This window comes from Podarcis liolepis (genome assembly GCF_965112155.1).
Source record: "Podarcis liolepis genome assembly, chromosome: 5".
Lineage (NCBI taxonomy): Eukaryota > Metazoa > Chordata > Lepidosauria > Squamata > Lacertidae > Podarcis > Podarcis liolepis.
This window is the reverse complement of record NC_139556.1, coordinates 86360587-86380080: the sequence shown is the minus strand read 5'-3', so window position 1 is coordinate 86380080 and position 19494 is coordinate 86360587. Positions and strand designations below refer to the sequence as shown.

Sequence of the window (19494 nt, the reverse complement as noted above, 5' to 3'; positions counted from 1 at the left end):
AGGAGTTTGGAAGCTCGCTGGGTTTGAACTCGACAACCCATCTGAGCCCAACAAACAGTGGTTAATCTTAACTATGGTTAGTGGAAACAAGCCAACTTCAAAAGTCACCTCCACCTAACATGCGAAATCAATATATGATCTGAATTGTTGAAGCAACTAAGGGGGCAAGGCAGTAGGAGGGGTTGGGTGCAATATTTGCCTGAAAACAATAGTTTTTAAATATAAAAACTATGCTGGTATGATTGTTTGGTTTTGCCCTCACCTTCAAATAAGAGCCAAGCAAGTCACAATGTGGCCAGCTCAGCTTTAGAATTTAAAGCTCCTAATCACTCACTGGGCAGAATCAGGCTACAAATGGTCCTAAGATGCTCTCTGTGATGGACGCCCCATTGGTTAAACTTTATCCTTTCTTGTCAACCTGCTGGCAGGATCAGGATGTATCCCAAGTATTTGATGATGTGTCTTGAAATTGAAAGCTGCAACAATGCCTCTCCTGGGAGTATGGGCCACGACCTCTTGCTTAAATGCTGAGTCAGCTGACCTGTTATATATTATAGATTCTCTTTGCAAATGAACCTGATGTTTGATCCAAAGTCAGTTGCTGTTCAGTACCTTTCGAACAGCTAAGCACAAAGAACAGTATCCAGCAAAGCAGATCTACTAATGCGATGACTTTTGACCGTACCACAGAACCTCCTTTCCCTGGGCCCGCTAAATCTGTTCTGGCGGTTCCATTCTGCAAGCTGGAATTTTTGTGAATCTACTTCATTAGATACTGCCCAAAGCTTGGAATCTGAGACAATTGAACATTTAAGGGAAATGGCATTGAAATGTTCACCTGATAAGGAAAGCTGAATGCTGGAAACAGAAATCAGATGGGATAGTAAGATTGGGTGATACAAGGTATAGGCTGTATGACTTAATTTAGCATCTGTACAACAGAATTTTATTTTATTTTCTTTGAAATCAGACCTTGCTGTTGTTCTAACAGCTCTGGCTTGTATTCCCCTGTGAAGCCACAAAAGGACATTGCATTTTCACAGCACATCCCCCACTTTAAAATAAAAAACTCACGTTACAAAATTTCATTTTTTATTATAGCCCACCTTGAAAGTGCATCGACTTTTCATTGTCTATTTCAGGGAGTTCTGATGGTGACATTGTTGTATGGAATAACAGCACAGAAAGCGCCTGCTCTAAGCTGCACTTGAATTCCAGGAGATCACTGAAATCCAGCTCAGGTCAGCGTGAAACCATCATATAACCCAAATTTTATGAGAGCAAAAAAAAAAAAAAGCAAGGGAAAAAAAGGTGCGGGGTCTCTGTAGAGATGGAGAGCACTAGGACCAAAGAGAAGTGTGATGATTCTGCCTTCCTTAATTTAGGGAAGGAAAATAATATTGACCAACAAAACTGCAGGAGGAACCTTTATTTGGAGTTTGGTCTATGCAAGGAGCACCCAAGAATGTAACATTAGACCAGAGGGTCATCAACTTTTTTGGGCCAGTAAGCATATTGGGTGTATTAGTGCCAGTCACAAAATGGCTGCCATAGGGTGTAGCATAACTCAAAATGGCTGCCATGGGCTGTGGCTTAGCACAAAAGTGTTGCTAATGAAACAGCAGAAAAAGAGACAGGGTCGCAAAAATGGTGCAAGACCCTGCACCAGCAGCCTCATCAATGGGGAGAAGGCACCTTATCAGCCGAGCTTCATTCACAGGGGGAACCTTTTTGCACCTCTCCTCTGTCCAGAACAGATGGGGAAAGAGGGTGCCCCATCCTGGCCTCCAATGACATGTGGCGATCCAGTGACAAGTGGAGCAAGTTGAGTGTAGGCGAGAGTCTGATCTAATGCACTGAACAAGAAAATCCACAAGCCTCTTGAGCATTGTTTGTTTTTGTGGAGATACTTATTGAGACATTTTTCAGGCACTGTAACAGGTACTGGTGGGTACACTGCCACCCGCATGCTCCACATTTGCAACTCCTCCACAAAGCAGGAAACTGCCCACCATGGCCCTAGCTCTGAATGTACTGAAGATGCCTGAGGCATCTTTCTAGACCACCCAGTGGAATCTGATTCCACAGAGGTGGACCAAGGCAGGTTAGACTGGAGCCATGCATCTCCACAAACCTAGATAGTCACCCCAAGGGACATTCGCTTTATCCCGAGGGTGTGGGAGAAGCAGTGTGGAGAATACAGATCCTAAGATTCACTGGGATAACAAGCTGCACATGGAGCTGATCTGCACTATCAGTCCAAGAATAATTTGACAAGTATCTGCCCCTGGTGCCAGGAGTGGTGGCAAAATGCTCCTTATCATATGGGCAGATGTTACAGACAATCAGTTCCCCGTGTGGTTGCAAAGCTGCTGCGAACAAGTTATCCACTTGGTAAATGATCGTTTGTTTTCACCCTCCTAGCACCCTAAGTCTCTCATTCTGTGGGATCAACCAGGCTAGAAAAACTTTGATCTATGAAATCACTAACAATGAGTTCCAGCTCTGGGATTGTTTATGCCTTCGCTGCGTCAGAGTGACAAAGCGTCGGCAGCGAGGTTGCTCTTCCTTGGGATGGGGCTCGCTAATTCCCCATCGCTCTCAAGGCTATTGCTTCTGTTTATTGTCCCGGATCTACGTCAGCGTTTCTTTATATCATTACCTCCAGCAGGGAACATTCCCTTAATTTTCGCCTTTTTTTGGTGAGGGGTGATAAATAATTGCAGGCCACCCTCCCGGAACAGAGCCTGGCAGAGCTTGCCTGCCCCCCCCTCCTTTGAGGCTGTTCATAACCTGAAAAATTTCATTTGGTTGAAAGTCTTCACACTCTAATAGTTATCATACATTAAGCGCTGTGCTAGCAGGCAATGCGTAATTGTTCCCTCCTCTACAAACCACAGCTTCCATTATGGGAGAAATACTGGCGGATAAAGTGGGGTGGGGGTGGGGGGCAGAAAGGGGCTCTGTAGCAGGGAGAGAAACTAACGTTACAGAGGGCTTTGACAAATCGTTTTTAAATGTTTCTTATTTAGGTTTCTTGACACTTCTCCCAAGACAAATTTTAAAAGGAAATATATCTATCTATCTATCTATCTATCTATCTATCTATCTATCTATCTATCTATCTATCTTTAATCTTCTGAAATCCCACTGTCTAGGTTGCGTATAAAACACTAGGCAGAATGATATGATAGGGCACTTTTGATCTATTGCTTCTATGTCAGCCACAGGAAAGGAGGTTTCACCCTTCCTCCCTTTTAAACACCCAAATGGGAGAATGCCTAATTTTCGCTGTATAAATAATCCCTAGATCTATCTAGATGTTCCAGGAACAAACTCTAATGGATATGAATGCAATTACTTTGTTGAAGGAAGATTTCCCGAACACTCGAGAACCTAAAAGGCAGGGTGGAGATTGTAATGAGCTAACAGGACCATCCGTCAGCCCAATTCAGTGGATCTGGCTATCATCAGGCCGTTGTATTCTAGACCAGCATCATTACAATAACATGTTTTGGAGTCCTATGAGAACTCCAATGGTGCTGGCCCAAGATGTGACCCCTATTATAAAATAGGGCTCAAACTTGTCCCTTTGGCAAGGTTTGCTGCTCAGCCAAGTGCTCAACATCTGCATCTTTGATGAGTGAGCTTCATCTTAAAAGAGTGAGCTCTATTGCTGTAGAAATAAATGGGTAGGCCTTTCCTCACCTGGCTAGTAGGTAGAAGAACCTACCAACCTAGCAGTTTGAAAGCATGTCAGTGCAAGCAGATAAATAGGTACCACTGTGGCAGGAAGCTAGATGGCGTTTCCATGCTCTCTGGTTTCCATCACGGTGTTCTGTTGCGCCAGAAGCGGTTTAGTCATGCTGGCCACATGACCCGGAAAGCTGTCTGCAGACAAAGGCCGGCTCCCTCTGCCTGAAGCAAGATGAGCGCCGCACCCCATAGTCACCTTTTACTGGACTTAACCATCCAGGGGTCCTTTACCTTTTACCTAGAAGAACAATAGATAGAGTTGTTTGTGAGAGCTAGAAGCTAAATGTTGGAAGATGGAGAAAGAAGCATATCTTGCTCTGTGCTGGTCTTTGGGGCTCCCTTGGAAACCTAAAAGGGGGGGGGAAATCTATGTGAGTGTTAATCCTGTGAGCCCCCATGTCCCATGCTCAGGTGGTATATTTGTGTAAATAAAACCATATTTCCTAAAGATACCATAATCTCCATCGACCTTCATTCCAAGGAAGAAGTGCAGTTGTCCCTGGAATCTCTCGCTGCTTGGAAATACGAGTAAAGCATAACAATATTATAGCCATTTCCTAAAATCTGGTTGTATGCCTGCACAATTTTGCAGTCATATATGAGGAAGCCTTTCTACCAAACTTCCCCAAATTTAAAAAGCAGCGAGAGGCTGTGGAAGTTTCCTATCTTGTCTAACAAAAGGCAGGCCTTATTTTCAAAACTTATCTTCTGATTTGCTATGCAGCGGCAGCAATTTTATAGTTTTGAACCCATAGGCCATAACAAAACTGAACAAGCATATAAACCGAGGATGGCGTGTAGGAATGAAATCATTTCAGAACTGAGCAAACATATCAAAATGCAAATGATTAAAATCAACAAATCTCCTTGTAAAAAAGATGTTGCCTTCTATGCCAAAGAGGTATTTTAAAAACTTTCGGCAGTAAAGGTGAAAGAGGCTGCTTGCTCAGAAGCCCACCTCTCCCCAATTGCAATGTGAGTGACAGTTCTCTCTAAAATAATAATAATAATAAATATATTTGCAAGGAAGTAGGAATGCTAACTTCTTTAGGTATAATATAACGTAGGGGTAATTAAGCAAGAGGGAGAATTTTGGTTCAGTTTGCATATTAATGAGTGTTTAAAATTTAACAGTCATCCCAGGGAACTGGTTGGATGCTTCATGAATTTCAGAGTGTAGCTCTCTAAGTATGTGTAAGAACGTTTTCTCCTCCTGCCTACCCATGACCTCGCCATTTCCAACCTTCTTCTGCTTTGTCCATGGGTCTATTTCAGATAAGAGGAGCCCTGCTGGATCAGGCCAAAGCTCCATCTATCCCAGCATGCTGTTCTCATAGGGGGAAATCCAGTAGCACGAACTGAGCATGACAGCAACTCTCCTCACCTGCGATTCCTAGCAACTGGGATTCGGAGGAACAGTGCCTCCAAAAGGATTAGCTGCTCTTTGTAAAGCATCCCATGCAACAGGGATAATAATAATAATAATAATAATAATAATAATAATAGTTTAATATTTATACCCCGCCCATCTGGCCGGGCCTCCCAAGCCACTCTGGGCGGCTCCCAACAGAATATTAAAAATGCAATGAAACATCAAACATTAAAAACTTCCCTAAACAGGGCTGCCTTCAGATGTCTTCTGAAAGTCAGATAGTTGTTCATTTCCTTGACATCTGATGGAAGGGCGTTCCACAGGCCAAGAAGGCCCTCTGTCTGCTTCCTTGTAACCTCACTTCTTGCTGTGAGGGAACCATCAGAAGGCCCTTGAAGCTGGACTTCAGTGTCCAGGCTGAACGATGGGGATGGAGATGCTTCTTCAGGTATACTGGACCAAGGTCATTTAGGGCTTTAAAGGTCAGCACCAACGCTTAGAATTGTGCTCAGAAACATACTGAGAGCCAATGTAGGTCTTTCAGGACTGGTGTTATATGGTCTCGGCAGCCATTCCCAGTCACCAGTCTAGCTGATCGCCAGTGTGATGTCCATGACAGACTGTCCAAGTGTCCCTATTTTCCAGGGACCTTTCTGTATTTACAGAAGCCATCCTGGTTTCTGATTTGGTCCTGGAATGTCCCGCTTTTCCTTAGGATGTCCCTATTTTCACCAGAGAAACATTGGAGGGTATGGAGTTGTGTAACCCCTGAGCCAAGGAGATAAGTAACTATACAACCTATTATATACTGAAGTTCTCCCCTGGGCCAGCAGGGGGACACTGCAGATAGGTCCACATATGCAAATAAGGGATTGAAAGTGACGTTCAGTGATTGGATAGTTACAGAAAGTGGTTACGTTCTAGTGGAGCTCTATATAAGCAGGCTGGCTGAACCTTTCAGTTCAGTCCTGTTCTGGCCTGTGAATAAACAAGAGCTGTTTGAAGAATCACTGTGTCATCTGATATGTTCACCCACAACTTAACACAACCTTCAGAAGATATCTGAAGGTAGCCCTGCATAGGGAAATCTTTTAATGTATTATTATGTTTTCATATATGCTGGAAGTTGCCCAGAGAGGCTGGGGCGACCCAGGCAGATGGACAAGGTGGAAATAATAAAATTATTATTACGGAATAGGACGTCCCTGTTTTCAGTGGAGAAATGTTGGAGGAATTGCCCTGGGTGGACCTGCAGAGTTCTTCCTTGGTGTGGAAAGAAGCATTCTGTTGTGGCCAGCAGAGATGATGTCAGGGCGAACTGGTTTGCGGTTTGTGTGTGGTTCCCATGGCAGCTTCTCCTGGTTGCAAATGTTCTCTGTGGGCCCCAGAATGTTACTGACCCCCATGTACAAAATTGGCTCTACATAATAAATCAATAACACACATAAAGTAAAGGTAAAGGGACCGCTGACCATTAGGTCCAGTCGTGACCGACTCTGGGGTTGCGGCGCTCATCTCGCTTTATTGGCCAAGGGAGCCGGCGTACAGCTTCCGGGTCATGTGGCCAGCATGACTAAGCCGCTTCTGGCGAACCAGAGCAGTGCATGGAAACGCCGTTTACCTTCCCGCCAGAGCGGTACCTATTTATCTACTTGCACTTTGAAGTGCTTTCAAACTGCTAGGTTGGCAGGAGCAGGGACCGAGCAATGGGAGCTCACCCCATCTCTGGGATTCAAACTGCCGACCTTCTGATTGGCAAGCCCTAGGCTCTGTGGTTTAACCCACAGCACCACCCGCGTCCCTAATAACACACATACAACATGAGAAATGTGCAAAATGGCATAGGTTTTATAGCTCAGGGATGGGCGGAAAAGTACATTGGGACCTACTGGTAGTTCTCTGGTGATTTGCAATAGATTGACCAGGGTTTTTGATTCCCAGCAATAGCAACTGTGGAATAGAAGGACTTTTCCTGCTTAAATGAGGTTGCCCAAATGGGAATTGGAAAAAGAAACCTTAACCAGGAGTGGATGGCATGGTATTGAAAACAGGCTCAGAAGCACCCTATTCTTCAATTCCAAAAGTATTTTGTAGCTGGATCTAGCTGGTAAATCCTGAGGTTTTAATGAAAAACAAAGTTGATCTGGCAAGCCTAAAATCTTCCTGCCTCTGTAGTTCTTCAGAAAGCCAGCTTACTTTTTTTAATATAAAAAAGTGCAGGTTCCTAGTTGGCATGGCTGCATTTGTTTTGGGGGCTTTGGGTGAGAAAGTTGCCAAAAGGGAAATTACCGCTGGCACACAGGTGGGACCTCTCTCCCTGTCCCTCCCTGCCCTGGGGTTTCCCTTCCAGCAGCTCTCATGCCAAGCTCTGCAAACAGCTTTTTAAAAACCCAAAGGAGTTCTAAAAGCAGTTTTGAGACAGCTGCTGAGAGGGGAAGTCATAAAAAAAATTAAGCTGAAGTGCGTACGGAGAAAGCACCTGTGCTTGGGAAGGTGGCCACTCTTGGCATATCGAGAGCATACATTTCTTTTTTAGACCCTAATCAGGAGCTTCTCTCGCAGGCTCTCAGATGCAGCGGAACGTAACTTCTGCTGGCAGGCTGTCCTCCAGAAGACACATACTATCTGCAGCTGACTACGCCAACTCTGACGAGAACTGTCATTCCATTACTAGGCTCTTCTTCCTGGAGGCGAGGAACGTTTCAGTGTCAGGTAAGGGAAAGGCATTTCATTTTCTACGGTCATTTGGATGAGGGGTGAGAAGGGAAGCTGGACCACTTGACCAGCCCTGCTGAGAGAGCAGCCAGCTCTTCTTCTTCCTCAAGTGTCACCTCGGAAGAGCAAAAGGTGTTCTATCGGACTGCAGAGCAAGGGAGAGGTGAGAAGGAGGCTGACTCTGCTGAGAAGAAGAAGAAGAAGAAGAAGAAGAAGAAGAAGAAGAAGAAGAAGAAGAAGAAGAAGAAGACGACGACTTTGGATTTGATATCCCGCTTTATCACTACCCTAAGGAGTCTCAAAGCAGCTAACATTCTCCTTTCCCTTCTTCCCCCACAACAAACACTCTGTGAGGTGAGTGGGGCTGAGAGACTTCAGAGAAGTATGACTAGCCCAAGGTCACCCAGCAGCTGCATGTGGAGGAGTGGGGAATCGAACCCGGTTCACCAGATTACGAGACTACCACTCTTAACCACTACACCACACTGACAACTTCCCTTTGGTGCTTCCTTTCTCTGAACAGTTTTCATCCCAGCTTGTTTTCATAAGAATACCATATTTTTAAGAACGTGCTCACATTTGATTCCCCATTCCCCCTTTCCTTCTGTGCCATCTTTTTGATTGTAATTCTGAGAGCAGGGACTGGCTGTTTGTTTGTTTTTTAAAAACGCACTCAGTAAACTGCTCTGAGAGCTTTTTCAGTTGAAGAATGGTGTAAAAATGCTTTTAATAAAGAAAGTGTGGATGCATGCCAACTCAGCCTACAAAGCAATCCTAACTGCAGGAAGCCAGCATAAATTAGACCAGTTCCGAACTTTGTTCAGGAGGAATATGACCAACATCACCCTTTTTTTCTGGCTAGGTTCTGCTGGGTTGCTTGGACACATGATTGAGCTGGAAGGGTTTTGGAATAGGTGAAAACCTCTGCTTGCCCTGACACACAAGGAAGCCCCCACCACAGCCCTTTTGGCGGACTGGTTTAAGTTTTGCTGACTGAGCCCTCGTTGAGAAAGCCCAAGATCTGCCATATCCCAACTCTCTTGACCTAAGGGATCTCAGGTTTGGATTGTGCTGTTAGTTGAATGTTTACAAGTGACAGCAGGATTACTCCCAGTATTGGCCAATATAGTCACTGGTGGTAGGAGGCTTTGACCCCTGGCCTCCCTCCCCAGAATGTGGAAGTTTTCTTCATAAAGAAGATGAGTCAAGTTTCTTGGCCTTTCACGACTACCCTTTTCTGCAGCCTTTCCTCTGGATCTACAACGATGTCCTTTTTGAGATGGGAGCGACCAGGTTCTGTAATGGGGTTGTGTCACTGATTTATATAACGGCATTATGAAAGTTGCTCTTTAATTTCCAGCCCCTTCCTTGCAATTCCTAACACTGAGACTGCCCTTTTCACTGCAGAAGCAAAGGCACACCTGCGTAAACGCATGTGAGACATGCCAGTTACGGAATACCAAATAACACTACCAGAGAAGAGATTCTTCCTTCTTCTTTTGGGTTAGGATCCATCTCATATGAGCATTAGGAAAGGAAACCTTTTTTGCAGCCCAGTGCATAGCTACTCTTGTGGGAAACCTTCCAGACCCCTGCAGAAATGAAGCTGAACTTTCTGCTCACCAGCTTCTTAGCAGAGAGTTAAATCCTGCTGGGTGCTCCTTTTCCAGCATGTTCACTGTAGGGAAGTCTTGGTGAAGCAGTCCTTACCTGCCTCTTCTTATCCCCCGCCCTCCATCTTGCCACCTGACCACCCCACCTTTTGACTGTTGCAGATATTAAATATTGGACAGTTTGAAGCGACTGGAAGCATAAGAACTGACTCCTTTGGAAATGAAGCATTGCCCAGACCCATGAAAATATCATTTAAACTTTTACCGGCAGAACTTTCTTCAAAACAGAATTAAATCTTCAAAAATATCTATGCAATATCTTGCACTGTCTAGCACAGGCTCAGCATCTTACAAAATATGAAATAATCCAAATGGACCTAAAAGCAAAGGTGTCTCTCTCTCTCCGACCTGCTTTTCACATGTGACTGACAGCCACCACCCTTTCAAGATGGCAGATTTGCAACTCAATACCTTTATCACTTGATCAAAGGTGCACTTTCAAGGCAGAGTAGAGAAACAATCAACAGGTAATTAACTAAAATAAAAAATTCCTTCCAGTAGCACCTTAAAGACCAACTAAGTTAGTTCTTGGTATGAGCTTTCGTGTGCATGCACACTTCTTCAGATACCTAGGTAATTAACTAGTTACAGTTCGGAGTCTTTTCGAAAAACTCTTGTGGAAAACCCCCAGTCTTTGCAATGCACATTTAGCCATATTAAGCTTTCATTAATACATATACATTTTTCATTTCTGTGTGAATTGAACCATTAAACTTAACATTGACAGTCCTGGATCATTCTGGGTGGGCCAACCTGGTCTGGAGCTATCTCAATCCAATCCAGTAGAGGCCCGAATCAGGCTGGTTCAGTTTGAGATCACCACCGCTCCTCAATTCTGCCTCCAAATTCTAACTTGCTTTTTGGTGTTTAGCTTTCTCCTCAGTCTTGCCTCCTGATTTGCCCCATAGCTCCTCTTCCCTTCTCCTGCCTCCCCCCAGATTGTTGCCCATGGCCCAGACCTAAGAGAATTGAGCCGACTGTCCCTGAGATAAGACTGTAAATTCCAATAAACCAAATGAGCAAATGTGTAGGAGAAGGCTGTTTGCATGCAGAGAGTCAAACTCACTATTGATTTATACCCCTTGCAAGCCAGCAAGGCGCTGCAGGATGTTAAGTCATGATAGAATTTGGTCCAGTGGGGAGTTTTGCAGCAGCTAATCTTGAGAGTATAAAACCGTTTCTCATCTTAGCAGCCTTTTTCCAGGTGTTTTCTGAATCAAATTATCGTTATTTCCCTCCAAGGCAAATTGGAATCTTTCTGCAGATTTATCTGCAATGATTTGGGAAATCTGTTGCCTTAAGGGTTTATTTAGGGTTCTTCAGTGTCCATAAAGAACATACAATTGACAAGAAGAACTTTGGTTTGCCAAAGAGAAAACCATTTACATAAAGATTTACAGTCTCGTGTGAAACTTTTGCAAATAGAAAAATAAAAGGTTGTGAAAATGAGTTCCCAAGGCCCAATTTCTTTTTTCTGTAACTTCTTTCAGTTTGGGGAGCCAATGGATTGAACCGTATTTCACTGCTGCTGGAAAGCTGCAGTATTAAAATGGAGACCAAAAGCCAAACAAACAAAATACAAATCTAACTGGGTTCGTGCCCAGTGGGAGAATTGCTTGTGGTTAGAGAAGGACAGTTGCATTGAGAAAGTTAAGCACAGAAAGTGATGCACAGTGCCGTTGTACTACTCTTGAGCAAGACACGCTAGAAAAAAATAATAATTCAAGTTCAAGGCTGTAATCTTAAAACTCTGGGTACACTCACATGGGAGCAAATGCCATTGGACTTGCCAGGACATGCATCCAGGTGACATGGTTTTTTTTTAAATTTTATTTTAAAGTTTCATGCCCTGCCTTCCAATCAAGCAATTCTCAGGATTTATTATCAATAGACTGAAATACATCACACAAACGCAAGCATGCCCCAGCAACCCTTAGCCATCTTGCTGATGAATAGGCCCAACAGATCTTTTCCTTTGGACCTGCTGTCCCAGGTTGACTGATATTTGAACCTGAGTGCTCTTTCTGGGAGGGGTGGGGAAGCAAACACTTTACAGCTGGTCTTTCTCTCTCTGTCTTACACACACACATACACGCATTCAGGGGTGGGGAACCTCTTTCAGCCTGAAGGCTGCATTCCCTCCTAGTCAACCTTCAATGGGGCTACATGCCAGCTGTCTGGAAACAAAAGTGGGCTGAGCAACAAATGTTAACATACCACACTTTTCCATGTGTAAGATGAGGATTTTTTTTTTTACTGTAAAATAATGTTTAAAAACGGGGGTCGTCTTATACTCAGATAGTGCATAGGGTGGACTGGTGATTGGTTGCAGCTGCGAGCTGCATCTTGTCAGTGGTGCTTTGGTATGTGATTGTTATCTGCGGCAAGGGATGCTTTTGATTGGCTGCTGCTGTGGTAATTTGGTGTGTGATTGGTTGTTTCGTCAAGGGCTGCTGTGGATTGGCTGCCGCTGCGGCTCTTGGGCATTTGATTCCCGTCTGCTGTTGTCGAGTGGGCAGACACTTGTTGGGTTTTGCGAACGCGATTGATTGTCAGCGTTTGTTAGTCGGGTCAGTGATTTTATGCATTCCCCCCCCCCAAAAAAAAACCTCAACAACCTTGGGTAATCCTGCCCCCCCCAAAAGCTCCACACTCTGGGCAATCCTCCCCCCAAAAAGCTCAACAACTTTGGGCTATCTCCCCCCATTTTCTTAAATTTGAGTGCCCAGAAATAGGGGGCGCCTTATACACGGGGGCATGTTATACACAGAAAAATACGGTACTTGCCCATCTCTCTCTCTCTCTCCTCCACTTAGGTAAGCAAGAGCACGATCAGAGTTCAAGGGCTTGCCAGGCAAAAGCACACAAGGAGAGTGCAAATCAGCATTACACAATACTGACTCCCATGGGGCGTTACACCCCATGTTTCTCCTGAGGATGGGGAGAAGGAAGAACCTTAGTTCAATGGCGGAGCAAATGTTTTGCATACAGAAGGTGTCAGGTTTAATCTTCAGCAGGTTTCTGAAGTAACACATTTGGAAAACACCCTAGAATCATAGAATCATAGAATCATAGAGTTGGAAGAGACCACAAGGGCCATCGAGTCCAACCCCCTGCCAAGCAGGAAACACCACCAGAGCACTCCTGACCTATGGTTGTCAAGCCTATGCTTAAAGACCTCCAAAGAAGGAGACTCTACCACACTTCTTGGCAGCAAATTCCACTGTCGAACAGCTCTTACTGTCAGGAAGTTCTTCCTAATGTTTAGGTGGAATCTTCTTTCTTGTAGTTTGGATCCATTGCTCCGTGTCCGCTTCTCTGGAGCAGCAGAGACCCTGGAGTTATTTGTATCAAAATGGGAAGTCCTCAAAATGTATTTAAAAAATAATTATAGCAGCTTAAATTCTGTTGCAGCATTTGATTAATTTCAGTAGTAGTTTTAAGAAGACCTAAGACTAACTAAGAAGCAGTTTAATCATGATAATAGCTTGTATCAGCAACAAGTTTTGTGTGCAGTATTTGAACCAAGGAGTAGACGGGAAGTCATTTGTGCTTTTCATTTGGTTTTGTAATAACTTTATTTACTTTCTGTACGGTATGGGTGTAAAGGTTATATTTTTTTTCTTTTTCCTTTGTTCGTTCTCTCTATTTCTGTAATAATTCAATTTTTAAAAAAGAAAGAAAAGACCCTGGAGAGACGCCCTGGATGACCACCACCTGTAGTTCAGACCGGACAACACTGAGATAAATTGTCTGACTCAGTTTAAAGTGGGTTCCTATGTTAATATATGTCAGGAATGAGAACAGGAGTGGCTAACTTGTGACCTTCCAGATGTTGGTGGATCCCAGCTCCTATCATCCCTAACTATGGGCCATGCCAGCTGGCACTGATGGGAACTTTGTGGCAGATGTTAATATTGTGCAGCTTCAAGCGATGCTGACACAAAACCCTACATATATTAAATATACATCGCCATCCGACCCCACCCCCACCCCCACTCACCTTTCACCCCTCCACCTCTTTCACCCTCTTCTTCCTAATGTCTCAGCAAATGAAACTGATCTGTAAAAAATGTTACTTGGAAAAAAGAGAGAGAGAGAGAATATACATACTTTTGTAAACCAAGAAAATCTTTAATAAAAATACGTAAAAAAAAATATTGTGCATCTTGAAGCGACTGGATACGCAAAAAGGACTCCTCTTGGGAATAAAACATAAGCCCATAAGTTTAATTAAAGCTTTACTTGCAGAACTTTCCTCAAAACAGAAGAGAAAACAGTAAATGATACACCCAAAATATCCATTAGAACATGTGCAAGTCCAACACAGGCTCAGCTTCTTATAAAATGTGAAAGACTACAAAAATCAGAGGTCATTCTCTCTCCCCACAATCTCCATTTTGCCTGGAGAAGGTCATTTGCACGTCCTCACTTCCACAGAACCTTCTTTTGATCCATCACCACAATTCTTTTGAGGTAGATCAGGGGTCGGCAAGCTTTACCGGGCCAGATCACTCCTGCAGAGATTCTCCGTGGGCCGGGCCGGCACAATGTGACACCGGAAATCATGTCTGTGCATGTCCATGGCCGCAGAAATTGCTTCTGCGCATGCCCAGAGGCTGAAAATCGTGCCTGTGCAGAAGCGATTTTCAGCATCTGGGCATGCGCAGAAATGATTTCTGGCACCACAGACATGCACAGACATGATTTCCAGTGTCTGGGCATGCACAGAAGCGATTTCCGCAGCCGCAGAAGAGAGTCCCCATGCCGCGCTGCACCGGTTTAGCACAGCACACGGGGATTCGCCGAGCGGGCAGCTTGCTTCGGGGGTGGCTCATGGACTGGTTAAACAGCCTCCATGGTCTGCTTCCAGCCCATTGGCTGCAGGTTGGGGACCCCTGAGTTAGATGTTCCCAGAGCTAACTGGACTAACGCACCATGGTTTTCATGTTTTAGGAGGTGCAAACCTGGTATCCTGTGGAGGTGCTGGTTACGTGAGGTTTTGGAACACGCAGAGAGGGAAGCTGCTGGCAGAGTTTGAAGCCCATAGCGGGGTGGGGTCCATTATCATGGCCATTGATGAAAGAAGCCAGTACCTCATAACAGGAGACCTGGTTGGATGGGTGAAGATCTGGAACATAGAGGTAAGTGGAAAGAGTCATACATCACTCGAGAAGAGGTGAGGCAGACTGAAAAATAATAAGCTTCTATTCAAAATCATGGCCGAAGCATGGTGCATTTAGTTTCCAGCCTCTTTTGTGTTTCTTTTTTTCTTTTTTTAAAAAATATCTGATGTAAATCATTCCAAGTAACATAACTAGCAGCACTGCCCCAACTAGGGCTTAGTCAAAGCAGGCTCCATGACATGGTAGTTGAGCCAACGGTCTGACTCAATATGAGGCGGTTATATTTGCCCGGCGGAATTTCCATGCGGAATTTCCAGAAATATCTGAAATTTTCGTGAAAACCCAGACATATGCAACCTGTGTTGGAAATGTTGATTTCCCCCCCTGGCAAATTACCTTAAAAATAGCTCAAAAACCTCTCTCTTTTTGAGATTTTGCCAAAAAAGTTCAACAACTTATGTGTCTGGACTTCCACTTTTTGAAATATGGCAATCCTAGCTTAGATGGCCACATTCATAGAGGGTAAGTCTGTTAGCTATGGAACCTTCATGTCCTCAGGCAGTTTCTCTTCAAATAACAGTCCATGACAGTAGATGAAGGTGGACATTCTGAGAAGCCTCCATCTCAAACCCAATGACCAAATGTGGCTCTCCAGGCCTCTTTATATAACACTTGAGGGGCTCACTAGGCCACACCTCATTTCCCCAGGTGAAACCCTTTGTCCGCACCTCATCCATGTCCTCCTTGGGGGCTTCTACCTGCCTGGAAAGTGTCCTTTAACTGGATGAATGATGGAGTAGTGTATTTGTGTTGGGTAGAAACCTATTTATATGGCTGGAATGTAGCCCATTGTACAAAGGTAAGAGTCACACCCACCAATCTGCCCATTTTTGCCTCTGGTCACACCAACCTCTGGCCCCCCAGAAGCTGCTCAGAAGTCCCCAGAAGAATGTGGCCTTTGGCCTGGAAAAGTTCCCCAATCCTGCTATTCTCTCTTTCTGCGCTAGATATGACCCAGTAGCCAATTTCAGATTTGCAATGCAGCCCCCAGCCAAAAATCATTCCCAATCCTTGTCCTTTCTTTCTAATAACCTTAGCACTTGCTTCTTTTCTTCCTCCCACAAGGATTACTGCCTTACTTTGGGAGAAAATGTGAATTACCAACCACCCACTCTGATCAGATCTTTCCAGATGCACGATGATTGTATCACTTATCTGGAGACCTGTGTACGAAACAACTGCCTCTTTATCCTCTCGTCTTCGGCAGACTGCAGTATTGTTCTTACTGATATTTCTGGCGTTCCGTTTGGAATATTTGGGCAGGTAGGAAGGTGGCTGTTTTCACTGTGTTTTTGACATAACTATTTGCTTCCTCTCAGCGTTGCACTCATTACCATCATTTAAGAATAAAAAGTTGTCAAGGATTCCTGCGGAGATCTTTCCCCAGGGGAAGGCACATAAAGAGCAATCTCATATATAGTGTGCCAGGTTTTCTCTCCCTTGCCAAAAATACATAAAGCAACAACTCACAGGGACTTTGGCACATCTCCCCGTTAAATGCGCCAAAGGCAATGTTTGAAATTGCAGAGAGGTAAAAGCTTTCCTCAAAGCACGTATAACTCAAAGAAATAATTGGATGGGTCGTAATTTGTCTAAATAAAGCGGTGATGTTGAGAGCACTGCAAATCCTGAATGTGAGACACAGCTGATATAAACTCTATGACCTTATTTTTTAATACACTCTCATTGGCCAGCTATAGCGGTAGCAGCTTTTAAGACATCAGCTATTAGGACGTTAATGCCCAACCCGTCTTTGGAGATGAGTGCCTCACATTTATTAAGCCAATTCAAAGTGGTTTCATTATTGGATTGTTCAAAAAACCAGCAACACCACCCCATGGATTCTGGAAGTCTGATGTCTGGCATATTTTGCAGCTTCAGGCATTGCAACAGCAGGGCAATGTTTGTTCTAGGCAAAACAATTTCCAGAGAGGTATGCTTCAAAGAGTGGCAAAAAACCATATCTAGGTTTATCTGACAGGGAAGGAAGCCCAGAATAAAACATAAAGTTATGTTTGATAGAAAAGAAAGAGGAGGCTTCACTCTACCGGACCTCCAAATCTACTTTGACGCATCATGTTTATGGTGGATAAAATACTGGATATTGTTGGAAAATATCAGAGTGTTAAATTTGGAAGGACATGATATACAATTTGGGTAGCATGCCTACATATGGTATGGGAAGGCCAAAATGTATAAAATCTCTAGAAACTATGTGATCAGAAAAAAAATATACAGAGTATGGGGAAAGTACAAAAATCTATAAGAAAAGAAAACACCAATGTGGATATCCCCAACTGAAGGAAAACAACAAATATGGATAAACAATGATTAACATATAAAGAAATCCTAGATCTTACAGGACAGGAACCAAGGCTGAACAATCCCGAGGAATTAAAAAATGTATTAATGCATTGGTTACAGATGCATCAGATTAACGAACTGTTTAAAATAGATTAGAAAATTGGATTTGCAGAACAAAAATCCCAAATTACAATGGTTTTATTAGAAACAAAAATAAAAGTATTATCAAAAATGAGCAAACTGCTGCTAGAGTAGAAAACAAAAGAGGAATTTGTGAAATAAGTATGATTAAGTGGACACAGGAATGTGGGTCATAATATTAATTATGAGCTATGGGAGAATTTATGGAAAGTAAATATGAATTTTACGGCGTGTTGCGCAGTAAAAGAAAATATGATGAAAATGACCCACAGATGGTACTCAACACCTGCCAAACTAGCAAAAATGTTGGGACTGCAGCCTTAGTCTCCTGAACAGGAGATGGAACACATAGACCCTCCACCAGTTCTCTGATGAAAATATGGACGTCCTACCATACCCTCCAACATTTCTCCAGTGAAAATAGGGATGTTCTAAGGAAAAGTGGGACATTCTGGGATCAAATCAGAAACCAGGACGGCTTCTGTAAATCCAGGACTGTCTCTGAAAAATACGGACACTTGGAGGGTCTGAGATAGACCTCTCTTGCGAAGTTCTGATACGTGTACTGTATCCTCTGTTCCTTCTTAGGAAGGACATTGGAGGATTGGAAATCATGTTCCATCCTTCCTCAAGGAAGAAAACAAGTATGACACAGAGGAGGAGAATGAAATTAAAAAGAACACCGTATCCTTGGTTGAAGAGGAAGAGCCTCCCCCTATTCCAGTGGAACAAGCTGTACCTGTTACAGAGGACAACGACAACTTCGCATGTGTGTAAGTAATTTCCCTAAAAGCATGATTTACAGTGAAACGTTTGGAAAAAGGGAGGCTATTAAGACAGAGCCAAAGTATATAATTATCAGGAGCTTCCTTTCAGAGAGAAAATTTTATATAGGCCTGGCCAGGAAATGGATTTCTTGTAGGAGATCAGAATCTCCACCCCACCAGTAGCAGTTTTTCCTTGGGGTCTAAGTCAGAAAGGTTTGAGGGAGAAAAATATGATGCTGGAGAATTTCGTCCGGGAATGTTTGGGCCATCAAGTGAAGAGAAGCTTTCAGGGTAGGTATTAACGCCTAGTACATGTTTGCTGAAATGAGCCAACTCTACAGGGCCTGAGAGCTCCATTTTGCAGCAGATGCCCTTTTGACTTCAGAGGTATCTCAGGATGGCAGCCAGGGAAATGGCCTTCTTCATGATGGCACCCAAGTAGGGATGGAAGAGAAATTCTATTCAGTTTGCATTTAAAGGCACATCTACCTAATTTGCACTTCCCCAAACACAGCCATCCTTCAGATTTTTGCCATGCTGTTTTCTAGTCAAGTAATGTGCACAGAAATGCATATACATGTACTAGGATAATGTATGCATTAAGAAGCATAAATTAGTAAAAAAAACACAACAGTGCATTATATCAGGAAGTGTTGTGTTGCAGAAATGTGTATATTAGGCAATGCAAACAGATGTATATTAGAAGAAATTCAAACTAAATTGCTGCTGAATTTTCATGAGAATGTGGTTTTTTTAAAACCACAAACTAATGTGGAAATGTGGAGAAATGATTTTCCCCAGGTAAACTCACATGCCATCATCACTTATACAGTCAGTTTTGGGTCCCAGATCAATGCTCTCTTATTTTCCAATAAATTGTAACTGGTAATTATTGTGACGTTTAGTTCTGGCCACCCAAAGATTTTATTTTGCCTTTTCTCTCCTGATCCTGTGTATACTGTACAAGGCAAGTATTTCCTTTGGCCCCTGACACATAGCAGCCCAATACATTGCAGCAAAAGCTTCGGCCATGGCATAAAAGCACAGGAGCAGGGCGAGGAAGGAAGGTGGCAGTCCTGTGTGCAGATATTCCATGACAACGCGCTGCGTTCTGCTTTAGAAATAGGTTTTACAGCATCCTCATTTCATAGCAGTGATATACAGAAATACTCTTTATGACAAACTGGTCTAATTTTGCGCTTCTAACCACTGAGAGGTTAGAGGTGCGAGGCTCTTTGATTCCGAATGAGCTCATACATTCTAAAATGTATAAATCTTTCATGGGGCTTTGTAATGTATACTGTGCCAGAGGATAAGAACAGTAAAATTAAACTCTGGCTAAGTGCTTCCTCAGTTTTAAATAACTTCCTTGATGTAACATAATGAAGCCTTTGTATTATTAAACATTTTAATAACCTTGGGCGAAAGAATGTAACCTTCCTATACTGCCACAGCCCCCCAGGGAATAATTCCTATGACCCTTTTGCCTGGAGCTTGATGCACTTGGGCAGGAAAAGATGCTGAGCACAGCAATAGTTGAGGATCTGCACAGCAGGATCGGTGCTGATGGTTGATGTGCA

General features: G+C 43.5%; 1 protein-coding gene across 1 annotated transcript in view; it reads left to right on the top strand.

The window, feature by feature from the left end:
• WDR49 (WD repeat domain 49) overlaps nucleotides 1-19494 on the top strand; it is a 95979-nt gene that overhangs the window by 64943 nt on the left and 11542 nt on the right. Inside the window, exons 12-16 of the mRNA XM_083503969.1 lie at nucleotides 1143-1241; nucleotides 7691-7840; nucleotides 14473-14660; nucleotides 15768-15965; nucleotides 17736-17920. Of these exons, the coding sequence (XP_083360095.1) occupies nucleotides 1143-1241; nucleotides 7691-7840; nucleotides 14473-14660; nucleotides 15768-15965; nucleotides 17736-17920 (820 nt within the window). The remainder of the gene's footprint in view (nucleotides 1-1142; nucleotides 1242-7690; nucleotides 7841-14472; nucleotides 14661-15767; nucleotides 15966-17735; nucleotides 17921-19494) is intronic.